The 15,556-nt window shown below is 36.9% G+C and overlaps 1 protein-coding gene across 1 annotated transcript in view; it reads right to left on the bottom strand.

Annotated features, from left to right (window-relative positions):
* Positions 1-2,205: 2,205 nt before the first annotated feature.
* Positions 2,206-15,556, bottom strand: part of LOC139735073 (ELKS/Rab6-interacting/CAST family member 1-like) — a 129,515-nt gene continuing 116,164 nt past the window's right edge. Inside the window, exons 15-16 of the mRNA XM_071645846.1 lie at positions 10,654-10,740; positions 2,206-2,434 (exon numbers count right to left, since the gene is read on the bottom strand). Coding sequence (XP_071501947.1) covers positions 2,384-2,434; positions 10,654-10,740 — 138 coding nt within the window. The 3' untranslated portion in view covers positions 2,206-2,383. The remainder of the gene's footprint in view (positions 2,435-10,653; positions 10,741-15,556) is intronic.

The raw sequence follows: 15,556 nt of genomic DNA, 5'->3' as shown, positions 1-15,556 counted from the left end.
GCATGTCTCTGATAGTCCATGTGTTGAGCCCTGAAATGATAGGACAGCTATACCATAGCACCCAGAGAATACATGACTCGACATTGTGCTTCAACACATAAATAAGATTTCCTACGAATGACAGGAGTGCTTTTTAGATCTACTCTGGGCTTATTTAGCCCAAGCCTGAAGGTGAAATTCTTTTCAATAGACGCTTTCCCATTTACACTCTGGATTTGCACAACATGTATAAATGTGTAAAGTTCTCGTTGTGAATGCAATAGTTGTGAGGTGCTGTAGAGTGCCTTGGAATGTGTGAGTGAAATCTATTTCATTTTCAATTGGAAAGTAGCTCCTGAACCAATTTGCATTTCAATGCAGGCAAAGTTTTCCTTCTCTAGTTTTTGTTGTTGTTTTTAAGGAATTCTACATCATTTATAGGGAATTAGCATGGTAATCTATGTTGTAGCATATTCTGCTTGCACATTTTTCCAATTACTATCTTGAATACCACTGAAGACCAAAAAAAATACAAAAACACATAAGTAACAAATGTGATGATTTAAGCAAATTTAGGCAACTCCAGATAACATTCATTGCAGCAAACCCTCAATTACTATAGTACACTGAATTCTAGCAGGAAGATGTTAAAATTCTGTCACAGAAGTAAGAAAATTATATGATTGCTAGATTTTATGTGAAATTGAAAGTTGTCACATTGCATCGAACAGAACAAATAACGGTGTCTGTTTTCTTTAGTCCCTCACCAATCTCAATATCATCCACACACTAGCCAATGGAGTGCAAATTCTGTTCATTTGAATCACATCTTTATGAATATATCTGCCAAATCTGGCATAATTCCTCCTTGTAACACATGGTCTGTAGTTAGCAGCCTGCTGGTGCAGTGGATCTTTTCCCAGAATTCATCAAGGCAAATTGAAACTTCTATTATCAACTCAGGAGACAGACCTCATCCATCATCATTATGCAATATTTTCATTAAATATCATATATGTCTGTGGTACAGTGAGCACACAACTTTCCACTCAATCCTATCATAAAATAGGTGACCTTAGAATAAGAGACCCAAGGAATATTGCTAACTTTCTCAAAGCCTCGCTCACACAGCAGGTGGAGTAGATATTTGACAAAATTGTTAGGGGATGAAGGCTGTACAACAACAATGTAGTTAGGGCCATTCAGATTCTCAACTACGCTATGTAAAACTCGATGCTTTTCTGATGCCAGCTCTGTCATTAGATGAAACAATAGAACTTTGGAGAGGACTTATAAAAGATGTTAACTACATGTAGCTTTGTGACATATATCTATCAATTAATCTTATCAGAATAAAGAAGTTCAATATGAGGTGCATGACATGTTGGTATGCATTTCACTGGAATTTTAGATCGAGGACAACATTTGAAGATTTTGATTGCAAAATGAGTTAACTCCATTTTTATTTAGTTGAGATATTTGTGAGTAAAGCTGCTTAAAAACAAAGAAAGTAATGAGAAAATATGGGATATTTTTCATCATAACTGTAAGAATATTCCTTGTTATGTTACAAGTGAGGTATCACTGGAAAAGTTAAATTTTGCTCTATCTTATGATGGACTTACTTAGATTTTTTTTTTTAAATTGAAGCTTAGCCCATTTTGCACTCTGTATATGGTAGCAACATCTCAGGTGATGAAGATTCCTAACTCCAACAAGAAATCTGAACAAACAACAGATGTCATGTACACACTGACATACTTCACAAAAATACCAAATCCTCTCCATTATGAAAGGTCTCATGTCCAATGGTCGCATGATCAGCCAGGAAGCGATGGATTTTTTTTTTTTATTATTATTAAGGATACAGCCATCAGAACTGTTGTCTTGGAACTTGCCACATGACAAACAGCTTTTTTTTCTCCATGGCAACAAATTTCATCTGCACATTCACAGAAGAAAGGAAGATTACAAAGAATATGAGGAATCAAAACATGAAAATCTTTTTTTTCCTTGAGCATTGCCTCAAAATTCATATTCTGTAGCATGACTTTAAACAGTAAAGAGAATCACACGCAATAAAAGAACATAAGTTTGTTATATGGATCTCAGTTTTCAAAAAATTTGTGACATACTGAATAAGAGCATGATTCCATGGCTGGACGTCATTCAAAATAAGACTTGGAGGTGAGCCGAGTTCATCGTCATGGCAGCAACATCCATTCATTTCCACGTCTATGGTCACCTGTGAAGGAGGGCCACAGTCAGAATGGCCCGATGCTGTGTAGTAATCACCCAAACAGGCTAGGGATTTCAGTGCATATGATCAATGGATGGATGTTGCATATGGGTGTGGCTGGTGGGCGTGGCTGGTCTCATCACCATGGATACCCTCCATCTTCTTTTACAGAGTGATGCTCTGCACACCTCCTCCATGGAACTGACGAGTAAAGGTCTGTCAAACATACAGAGGAAAGAGAAGAGTTCTTAGAACAAATTCATTTCACGGTGCCAAGGAGTAAAACTTTTTAGAAACTGGAGTATTCATGTGCTTGTTAAGTGACGTTTATGAAAATTTATGAAATTATCCAGTCTTTAGTGCACTGAAAATATTTTTGACAAAGAATGAAAGACAGCAGAGATACATGAATTGATAACCAGCACTATGATACCACATTGAGACATAATTTGAAGAAAACATGGAACACATATGATACAAACTACACTTTTTTGTTGTTATTTCATTGCACAACTAAGAAAAATAAGCAAATAAGTAAATCAAAAATATTGATAGATTCAAACACAAGCCCAAGAAGGTGAACAGAGATTAGCAGATACATGTTATGGTACAGTTGACTACATTGAACAAGAGAAGTAACTTTAATTGTGTTATATACTTTTCAAATAATTAATTAACATATAAAGAAACATGATTTTCATTATTGAAGTTGATATTTGATTATATAATTGCTTTCTTTTTCATGAAAGCTGTCACTGGAAGAAAGAATGACTCTAATACAAGGATTAATATATATATATATATATATATATATATATATATATATATATATATATATATAAATATTATATGTATAATATATATATATATATATATATATATATATATATATATATATATATATATATGTTTATCAAAGTGTCACTAAGAAATATGTAGAAGCAGTTAGCAGAAGAATCACTATCACAAGTAAAACACTTGAAGATCAATACTTGACACTGTCAACACACACAATAAAGTAAACTGCTTATGTTGTATGTCTCTGTTCTCCCAAATTTCTACTTCTATTCTATGTCATTTACAAACAAAAACTCATTTTGGCATTAAGAACACTGAGAGCAAGAGTCTTTTTGGTGCATGGATTATCATAATCAGTATCACTAAAAATGTTCATTATCACAATAATGATGATACTGATGATGATGACAATAACTATTATCCAAGTGATGGCAAAAAAATAGTTGTTACTGCAGTGATATTGGTTCTATCAATATGATAGTGTGAAATTATTGTAATTACCAATCTAATCTATCATTATCACTATTAGTAGAAGTAGTAACTAAGTCATGGTACTAAGAGTAGTACTTACACACTACTTATCCTATTGACGGCAAGATTAATCATTGTTATCACTACTATCATTGTTATACCCATCATATCATAAGTATCATAATTATAACAACTACTGGCTACATTGTTAAGAATTACAATTAATGTTTTTTTATCAATACCGAAAACAACTACACTAACATCACTACAATTTTCTAATGATGCATGTGAGTTATTTATCAACTCCCATTTTGTAGTCTCTGCAGTATGGATGCACTGTACTTAAAGAAGCAAAGTGAGTTGTTTCTATCTACCATGACACATCCACTCACATCAAAGAAAACAACAACTTAAATTTACCAATTCAGCATTGCAATATTGGCTCCATTCATTTCACAGAAGCTACCGTAAAGACTCACATTTAAAAAAAAATAGCAGAACAGTGAACATTTTGGAAAGAATAAAGTTTGCTGAACAATACATTACAAGTGCTATTACACGAAAATAGAAACACAAAAGTCAAGAGTCAGAGTAAACTAGAAATGTCGCTATGGCGACTGGTATGCCTCCGCCATAATGCATGATTCTCCTAATAGGTCTAAATAGTACATGTGAACAATGTGTGATTAAATTTTCACAAAATTGGCAAAATGTTAAAATGAAAAGTTTGTCACAAATGTGTTGAATGCTCACCTTCCTTGACCTAGGTTTAATTGGATGAATAGGAGAGCATGTATTTGGGATTTACGGACTTTAACTTGACTTTGACCCATTCATACGTTTATGCATTGAGTAATTTTCAAGGTATGGAGAAAAAGTGCAATTTCTGTATTGAATAGTAAATTGTTACCATTTTCATCTCGCCTTTGACCCTAAAATTCATAAGATAATCACTGTCAGGCAGAAGATGCATAAATATGTCGTACGTTTCAGGATAACCGAGATATGGAGGAAAAACTTAGTTTAGCACTTTCACTTGATCTTTGACGTTTTGACCTTTGAGGCAAAAACAAAAGAAAAAAAAAAACTTTCCAGATAGTCTCTATTAGGTTAAACATGCATACACCTAGTGTAAAAAAAAATCATGCTGGCATTGCATAAACATGAGGGAAATAGTAAAATTTTGAAGTGTTGCCCTTGACCTTTGACCCCTGACCTTTGACCCCATGAACCCTAAATTCTCTAGATAATCACTGCCAGTCAGTACATGTCTATACACTATGTTCCATGATGAGACCTTTAACAATTTCCATGGTACAGAGAAAAAGGTGAAGTTTTAATATTTTCACTTGACCTTTTGACCTTTGACATTTGACCTCATGACCAAAACTTTCACCAGACAATCTTAATTGGGTAATACATTTATACACTAAGTTTCAAGAAAATATCTTCAGGCATTGCATAGATATGATGGAAATAGTGAAATTTTATGTATTTGACCTTAACCTTTTGACCTTTGACCTTGAGCATGTGCACCCAAAAGTTGATAGGCACAACTTCACCCCCTAATACACATACATGCCAAGTTTTATTAGGATACCTCAAAAGGTTTTGATAATTACCTTGTCCACAAAATTCATTACGGACGGACGGAAGGACGGACGGACGACCCGAAAACATAATGCCTCCGGCACCACTTCATGGCGGAGGCATAAAAAAAAATAACAATGAAACCATAAATTTGCAGAATACTAAAAATGCCACATCAAAAATCATATATCTATCAAATTTGATAAATACACATAATTTCTTAATAGGAGCAAGAAACAATTTAACTGACCTACAGTAACTGTTTAGTGGAAAAAAAAATCAGCACCTCACCCACAAAATGTGTTTATGAAATCAGTGATTAATTACCTACAATCTATATTAGAATAGTTATAAATTCATTGATAAGTATCCCACATCAGACCAAGGCTCAGCAATATATATATATATCATAAGATGTTTATGATTGGATAATTGATCAATGTAAAATGCATGATGCATTTCTTTAAGATAAAGTAATAAACTTAAAGAAATATAGGTCGTGAATCCCTTTGAAGAGAATACCATGTATTCATGAAACTTTGTTTTGCTTTTCAAGTAAGCCTTTACTTTATTAATATCATTTATGTGGTGGAGGGATTTGCTTTGAGAAGACAGAAGAGGGATTAAAGTTGGGGGATTAGTGAGCTTTACATTGAATTTGTGAAAAGTGGGGAGGGGGGGGGGGGGGGGCTACCAGTGTGCTAGCAGATGTAAGTATGGTTTTAGCATAAACACTAAACATTCACATCCATGTTGCCTTGTCAAAATTATGTAGAGCCAAAGAAGGTTTTTAATGTATCTCCTGAAAGGATAGTTTGCCTAAAAAAAAATATTCCAATGGTCAAGGCACAAGAAACTTAAAAAAAAGAAGCTTCCATCACAAATTAAAGTGACAAAAAGTTATGCGAGCATGCACTCATAGAAAAATTCACATCACAACATATATGAGTTAAATAATGAGTATGTTAATCAAACCATCACCATAACCATCACCATGACCATGCAGAGGGTAGCGCATTGATAGTTAGGTCATAAACTCAAAAGTAGTGATTAAGGGGTAAAAAATGAAATTTGTGAGTGTGCATTCAACTAAAAAGCAAGCACATGGTACCACATTCATTTTACCATAATGTATGCATGAATGGCTCGGGGCGGGGTATACGAGGCCTGCGCTAGGCCCATATACCATCCTCATCATCCTGGAAGCGGTGGGTCAAAGGTTAAAGGTTAAAAGATGATTCCATTGATCACATGGCATGGGCAATGTCAACTGAATGCATTCACATGGTACTGATGCAAAGTTATTGTGTAGCCTGAGGCACATTTAATATGCAACCAAGTGTTCACATAATACTACATTAACCATTAAAACAGACTTTAAACAAATGTGAAGAATTGGCATAATATTGTTTAATCAATGAAGAAAATCTCGGTATGTTTCCAAGGGCAGTGAATTGCTATTAATCATCACACCTGTAATCAAATCTGTTGGTACATGTACATCTTGAAAAATTGAATTTGTTGTTGTTCCTGTTGTTGTTGCTGTTTATATGATGTGAAAACAGACATTTAGTGTCTTTATACCTGAGAAATTCCTAATCTTACAAACTTTACACTAAGACTTACACAGTACTGTACTCAGATAAATGTTCTGCATAGTTTGAAAGTGGAGATTTCTAAATGTTGAAATAATTTCTGGCTGTCCACAGTCTTACATGTAATTATTTACTATATACAAGGGGATTTGAAACAAACTGACAAATGTAATACAAGAAAAGATTTTAAATCCAAATTAAAAACTCTTATGATTCAACGTAAAACTCTTCTGAGATTTTCCTCATTACACTGATGATATGAACAGAACTTTCATATCTTTCAACCATTCAAATCATCTAAACATTGTTTTGTATTATCCATGAAGTGAAATAAAAAGAGTACAATTTGCAATTTTGTCTTTGAACTGGAGCTTCTGGCCCTTGAAATATTTGAAATTCACACAGCAGGCTAGTAGTGGAACTGTAAAATCAAATGACTTTTTTCTTTTTTTCTTCTTTTTTCCTGGGGGGGGGGGGTAGTCAATTTCTGTAAAGAAGCTAGGCACAATTAAAGATTCTGCATACATGCGCATCATGATAATATCTGGTGGACATATATCACAATAGAAATCGTAATGAGATGGCCATGGAGAAATGGCTACGAAAGGCCAAAATATCCACATTCTATTAAGGCTGTCCAGTAGCAGAGGAGTTCGAGTGGTAAAGTTAACTCAAGCTCTTCAAACTTTTCTTGAATTCCCAGGTGATGTTTGACCTCATTTTTTTTTCTTCTCTGTCTCTCTCTTCTAAAGTCGCATATCAAAATTAAGTAGAGCATCAGATCAAAAATCAGGTCAAACAAGATGGATATGATGCCTTCACTGGAAGATGGAAATTGATATGAATACAGTCATGATTTTTTTTTCCCCTTTCCTCTCTTCTCTCTCTCTCTCTCATTTGAGGAGGGCATATCCAAAGCACTTCTGAAAATATTGAAATATTCCCGATCTAATCTACATCAATCTCCACCAGTGGAACTCGCCAAGTTCATGCACTGCGTGGCCTCTTCGATATCAGAAGCGTAAATTGTCACTTTGTAACAAGGAAACATGCCATACAGACTGAAGAAAAAAAAGATGTTGTGTACAATATAATGCCTTGTTAAAAGACCTAATTTGTTTCTTTTTTTATGGAACCAGCGATCTCTAGATGATTGAATTGTCTGAATTTCAAGTCTCTGGCACAAAATGTTCCCAAAGGTTCATTGCATTTCAAGACATTTATTTCCCTTGGTACAGACCTCATACAGAGCAGTTCAAAATGTCTGGTCTGCGCAGTCGTTAATCAAAATTCTTCACTGAAAAACATGAGTTTATATGATTAAACTCTCCCAAAAGTTGACCCTCAACTTCAATCACATGTTTGGTTTGTGCAAGTGGATATACATACATGCAAATCCTTCTCTGTACTGCAGATATATGCATGTTTCAATTGTGAAGCATAAATGTGACTATCAAAAACAAACAAACATACAAACAAAGAAAATCTTGAGAAAATCACTGGGTATGGACTTTGGTTGTGGTAGTTTTAGAGTCTCAAAACTCCTAGATTCCAATGGTATGTGCATGTACATATACCAGTACATAATTTCCAAAGACTATACTTTCAAAATCCATCCAAACAAACTACTGGTATTAAAACTAGAAATGCCACAGTTCAATCCAGAATGTCATAACCACATGCTTCAAGAATACTGACAAATTTTACATTTTTCAAAGTTGGCAATATCCTCTGACGAGGAAAATTGTACAGCAGGTAGTCAAAACAAACTTTTGGTTTCTAAACAATTGTCAGATTTCTCTTCTTTTTTTTTCAGCCTAACCACTTTATTTTGTAATTTTCTCAGGTTTAACATTTGTGACTTTATCGGGGTAATGAAGCATTCTGTTCACATGTAGTGAACATGAAATAGAACAACAGTATTTTCAATGCATTTGTGACATTCATGATTATGTAATTTTGAGCGTTTGGTAACATTCATTCAAGTGCAATTAAGTGTCATCCCACAGAGAAATACGTAGATGGGTATTAGAAGTTCTGTGTCACCAGCAGGGCAAGGAGAAAAGGGTTGTATTTGGCCATTCCTTTATCTTTCAGGACCGTCCTCTTTAAAGAGGAAATCCACCCAAAAAAAAAAAAAAACTTCAAAAGAAAGAGAAATATATTCCCTATAGCACGATACAAAAATGACAAAAATCAGACAAGAAATAAGGAAAATATAACTTTTTAAAATGTTTTTTTTTTAAACATTTCTTGACCAGTCCTTATGAATATTCAAATAAGTGAGTTGCTGATATCATACCCTCACAATTTTTCATGTATTTCATTTTGAAATTCGTGAAAATTGTTATATTTAGCTAATACGAGTAAAAGCCTACCAAGATAACATCAGAGCTTACATTTGTTCTCTTTTACTTTGGGTGGTTTTAAGGCAAGTTTTATATTCAAGCAGCTGAAATATGAGATTTTTGTCATTTCTGTATATGAAATTAATAAAAAATTGTGAGAGCATGACATTGTCAACTTAGTAATTTGAATATTCACAAGTACTGGTCAAGAAATGTTTTCTGAAAAAAAAAAATTGAAATTTCAACATGCCATACCTTCCTTATGTCTTATCCATTTTTTATTTTTTTTTTTTGGTATTGTTTTGTGGGGAATATTTTTTTCTTTATTGAAGTTAACTTATTTTTAGGGTGGATTTCCTCTTGAAGTCTTTCATTTCTAACAGCTGATATTGCCGGATGCAAGGGAGGTTCTGGGCTAGGAAGAGGTCATTGCCTAGCTAGTTTGCTGGCTGGCTGCCTGGCTGGCTGCCTGGCTGGCTGACTGACTTGCTGGCAGGCTGCTTGCCTGCAACCAGGATGGAGGGAGGGAGTCTGTCATAATATTGTGATGCCTCCTTCCCCCCACCCAAACCACTTCACTTCCACCACCTCAAGGCACACACACTCTCTCTCCTCTCCCTCTTCTTGTCCCCCCCTCCCCCTTTCATCTTTCTTTCTCTTTTCATCCCTTTATAATCTAACTTAAGTCCTCAGCACTCCACCCTTTCCCCCTCCGTCTTGCCTCTCAATCATTTTTTAAAAATAATCTATACATATAACTTATATGCATGTACATATATATGAATATATATAGAGTACCAAAGTGTGATGTCATAACCATTCATTGCCATGGAAACTGGTTCTAAATAACCTCACCTGGCCCAAGTGTTTTGTGTACACACCTGGTTCCAACCTAAGCTGCAACAAGAGACTGTGACATCATCTCTTCGGTACTCTTCAACTCTCCCACTCTCTCTGTATTATATCATTTTATACAGCAACATGTTTCCATATGTGTACCTGCATAATAAATACTTAGTGATTTGAGGAGGCCATACTTCTAAGAATGAGAGATGCATCCACAAGTGAAACATATCTATCTCTCACACAGAAAGTTATCTCCCTTACTGAGATGAACTCTGAAAAACTAAGGCTACGTTTACTAACTTTCCCATGTTTGAAACATGTTTAAATGATCACCATCAAAATGCGTTTGCAAAGGCCTTTCAGATCGCATTTCTCGAGTTGTTGCGTTTATCAACTCTGTCGTGAGTTGCATGGGAGGACTGCGCAACTCCACTGCACAGTTTGACCCATGGAGCGGAGATGTGTGGAGTTGGCAGTGGTTGGTATGGGCAGATTCGAGCCATACATGCCTTCCATAACGACTTTGCTTTATCAACTCTCTGCAGAAACGCATTTCTGGCTCAAATGCATTTGCAATCACACTTTTTGTGGCATTTCAGACATGCATTTTCTAACCCCATAATCAAACAGCTTTGCATTTTGTCAACTGCCCAAAACTCCCTGAAAGTTGTTTGAAAACCTTAATCCTGCACCAGAATTGAGTTGATAAACGCACCCCACGAGAAAGACAGAAAAAGATGGCTGAAATTGCCTTGCAAATGGTTAGACATAATGGCCAATTTCTCACCTGTTCTGGAGTGATGGGCGAGTGTTCAAGGGTGGGAGATTTCTCGCCGTCGTTGTGATTGTGTAGAAGCTTCATCCTCTTCTGCGTCTGAAAAGAGACAGTAGTAAATGAAGAACAAAAAATCCATATTAGTCTGTGATCAACACCAAATTTATAACAAGTTACAGTATATATACTAGGCCCATTCACACATTAGAAATGATTGGTTTTGGGAGCATGATATTATTACTTTGGGGTATGTGAACAAGCCTGATATGAAATATCTTTGGTGGACTGCATGACAATGCTTTCTGAAACACCGGACAATCCCTACTGTACAGAGCCAAGTGTTCTATTTTCTCCTGAAGCAATTCTAAATAAGAAAGTGATAAGTTTACACAACCATCCAAGGAGAAAAAAAAAACTGACAAAAAAAATCTTTATCTGTTCTATCCTAAATTCCTGACATAGAGCTGAAAGGCTAGATACTGTAGTCAACTATCAACCTGTGATATCAGAAAGATGAAACTGTCTTGAACATTAAACAATTTACAAGTAGTAGTTACAACACATTCCACATAATTTTGCATATTGTTGGATTCTAGACTCTGCAGAAATACAGGAAAAAATTATATGAACCTCTCTCAAATAAAATTTAGGTTTAGGAGCATTGTTAACCCATTCCAACTGACATGGGAGAGGTAAAAAGCAATATTAGCCCCCCTCCCCCCATTATTCCAATCTACACCTATACTCTACCACTGGCAAAAGGGATTGTGGGCAGTGTTAAAAGCATGTTCAGATGGTACCCCTTCCTGGGTTAAGGGTATAAAATGTTTAAAATATCTAAAATATCTAAATGGAAACTGCAAACACAGCGCAATAGTGCAGACAAACTATGAGTCACATCAATGACTTGATCTCTTAATCTCCACTATTAAACAATACTGTAACCAGGACCTTTTTTTTGGGGGGGGGGGGGGGGATTGGGGCATTTCTTCTTTCTTCCATGACCACTTGTGTCTGGCTATTATTGATCTGACATTCTGTGACACATTTATAATACCCTTTCATCACAGACTGCCGCAATACAGAAGCATGGATAATCACATGTGGCCACCCATACACCAGGAGCAGACAACACATTAAAGAGCATACCAGACTCCAAAGTCATTCTCTTGCAGCATTACAGCACATGATAGCGACTGTATACCGGGATTATGTTCAATTATCCCTGACGACACAAACTCCCCCAACACCTTTTCTTCCAACCAGTTTGGTTTGCGCAGGGGATAATTTGTAACCTACTTCCACGAAGCCGACTGTCAATGCCACTTCCAGTAAACACTCATCAACCCTCATTTCGGAGCAAAGACGACCACAAAGGATTTGGAGAGAAAAGTGAAAGGGAGGAGGGGGTGGAGGAAGAAGTACTGATGCTGCACCTCAACATTTGGACATGAAATGAACACTGACAGGTATGACAGCAAACACCACAACTTGTGACGCGGCGGCTTACATCGGGACGAGCAGCTACCGCATCACCGACAGTGTCTTTAATTGCTCGCACTAGCACGCTGGCATCCCCCACAAAATGGTGACCTCCGAAGAGGACACGGTCCGGAACAAGGCATCTCACTTTTCATCCCAGGCCGCCCTGCATCCCTTGAGAAGGCATCATCACGACCGCCCCACCCGGCAACCATGATTGTTTCATCTCGAATCTTTTTCAAACCAATGTTTAACTGCTCCCACTTTGTTTCGAGAGATGATGTCTGTGAAGCTGAATATCTCTAGTTGAGGGACAGATGTGGAAAAATTGCAAAACATTCCAAAAATTGGGGCCATAAATAAAAGAATCAATTCCCAGTGGTGTACACATGATTATTGGAACACCGCTAATGTCAGTTCTTCTCTTGATCGGGATGAAGTAGTCCAGACAGATGAGACAAAAAGCATAATTATAAATCTTAGACAACATCAGCAGGCTTTTCAGCTTCATTGCAGGTAATGTGTTCCCTACCCTTGACAAATACTTTTCAGTGCTCACTTTGTGTGTTAAAATCAGCATACACTTTACGACAGAGTATGAATTTAAAAGCAGGAAAGGTGTGAAGATTTCTGTCTGTTTCAAGGAAACTCTCGAGGGATTTGTCCCTGTCTCTTCCTGTTCCATCTCTTCTCTCATTCATCCTCCATTTCTTCCATCAATCCTTCCTTCCTTCCTTCCTTCCTTCCTTCATCCATCCATGGGTCTCTTCATCAAACTCCTTAAGGTCATGTTCCATAACTCCACGCTCTGACCCCTTATTATTCCAAGACAGAGGCAGACGAGAATGAAAACACTTCCCCTCACACCTCGGCCGCATGCCACACCTCCAACTGAACAAATACACAGCCTTCCAACCCCAAAGATGCAAATTGATTGGTTTCAAAACTATTTCCGCGGGGAGATTAGCCCGCTCTCAAATCGTAAGCGTTTCGTAATCAGCACTGAAAGCTGGATTTAGCGCCAACAGAGATATCACCACAAAATTGGGCAATTTCTTAAAAACTTGTCCTGCAAAGCTCTGGCAATGTAACTGCATGCTTTCACATGTGGTGTCAAGTTCAGTCACCTGCATGTGTAAGTTTTACAATGGTATGCTACCAAGAACCAAGAACATTCCATTACATTCAAAGACTGTGCATTTTATCAAAGAGGTGCACCTGTTATTCCACAACACATTCTAAGACAGTACATTCCTTCAAAGAGCTGCACCTGTAATTCTGCAACATATTCTGAGACAATACTTTTCTTTTTTCTTTTTAAACAGCCGCACCTGTAGTTCCACAATAGTAATCTTTGGGAGAAGCATTCTTCACATTCTATGAACATGACTTGTTCAGCCTTGCTACAGCATCAGCCTCCACATCACCACTACCTGAATTGTTCTATCCATGCCTTCCGATTAAATCAATACCAAACAAAATAAAAGAAACAAAAATCAGAGAGAACATTATATTAATATTAATCAAATAATTTATGACATCAGTCTTATTCACAACATGAGAGGTGCATACCAGCAAAACTTTCTTCAAAGCATCAGGAGATTCTGTAGTCACATGACTGAAATGACCCATTTGAATTTGAGATTCCCATAGGATACCCTGTTGTGTGACATACCAACATCCAAACAGATATGAATTTGGACTTTCATTGTATCACATGATCTGTTTCTTTCATTCAATTGCTTTCTTTATATTTATCTTTGAACTTGTAGGGGCAGTTTGCCGGCGATTAGTGAGCTTTGGATCTGCCACACAAACGTTAAGACGACACAGCCTCCAGGGTTGGACAATGGAAACAGCTGCCTCGTGCATGAGCAGATCACCATTTTTAGCTAAATAGCATTATCTTTAGCATTTTTTGTGTTGCAGATCTAGAGTTCACTATTATTAGAGTGTGACAATTACAGAGGAAGGCAAGCTGTCACTCATTTCACTCAACTTTTATTTTGTGGGGTCCCCCCCCCCCCTCCCAACACACATACTTTCCCAGGTATCAAGATGAAATTGGACGGACAGAATGAAGACAATGAGAGCTGACAGACCGTATCTATCTCTGGTCAGAAGCAAAGCCCGATGACCCCTCTTGTGACCTTTGAACCCAATGGGGTGAACTCCCAGAGGGCAGTTTAGCCAGTCTTGTTTGGATACCTCAGTGACAGTAAAAGAGGCAGGAGGTTGGTCTGGACAGGACACACCTGGAAGACCTGAGCTCACATGGTGTAATTGAAACTGATTGTGTTTAGACTGTGTTCATGCCAGAAATTAATAAGAAAGGGGAATTATGAGAAGAATCTACAAGAGGTCACAAGTTTGTACTGACCTACAGAGGTGACAGAACTCAGATCACCACCTCACAATGGTATTAAAAAATGATCTTCCAACAGCCACTTCCGCATTCTTCTGGTTACTTGGAAAAATTTGGAGAGGACCTTCTCTCTTTTGCCCCACGAGGTAAATAACATGGTGTAGGTATCAAGACATGAGCAAAAATGATGTATTCATCATATTACGTGGAAAAAAAAAATGACATTAACCTTTTCTGTGCAAGGGACTTTGGACAGTGTGTATAAGCTATGTGTTCTCTGTGCCAATTGGCACTCAAAGTACGAAGGGTTAAACATGACTCACATGACTGAAACATCCTCTCTATCTTTTCATGTGTGGAAGAAGTTTTGCCATCTCAAACTTACAATACATGCACGTACATGCTATGTTTCTTCTCAGAATGACAATGGGAAAATGGTTATTCCCATGGTTTCCTGCACTTATACTCAGACTACCAAATCCCTGTGGTACTACTAGTATCAGAAATGGATAAGTGAGAAGAAATCATAAGCACGTTTTTGCTCATGGCTAAGCTGAGAGCTATATTTATGATCTAACTTGAGACATACTTCTGATATATAAAATATCGTGAAATGTGGGGACACTTTATCAAAAAAAAGGCTCCTAAACCTTTAATAATGGTCTTTCATATCAACCCCATTCAGCAACTAAAAAGACACACTATCAATTGAGACCAACAATCTGGACACTTCATCTCAAACTTGACCAACAGTGCTCTGAGAAGATGGCCATAAATGCCCAGGTGGTCCACGAAGCTGCACTGCATCCTTCCACCACCAAGACAGGGAAAATATAATGAGTTTTCTGACACATTAGATGAATGAGCAAATCTAAATCTTTATTAGGTGATCCGAGTATCCACTCGGATCACCTATTGTATCTGTACGGATTCTTTCTTCTTCTTCTTCTTCTTTCTTTATTTCTCCCCAAAAGTTGTGCAGAGGTTAGCTCAGAAAGTACTCTGCCTATCAATTTCAAACTTATACCATGTATGTATCGTGTCCCAAAGACGGCAATCGAACTAAAA

The sequence above is a fragment of the Diadema antillarum genome, unplaced genomic scaffold (assembly GCF_040938485.1).
Source record: "Diadema antillarum isolate AM-2024a unplaced genomic scaffold, OU_Dant_1.0 seq00000563_RagTag, whole genome shotgun sequence".
NCBI lineage: Eukaryota > Metazoa > Echinodermata > Echinoidea > Diadematoida > Diadematidae > Diadema > Diadema antillarum.
Note: the sequence above shows the minus strand (reverse complement) of the source record. Positions and strands in the feature narration are given on the sequence as shown.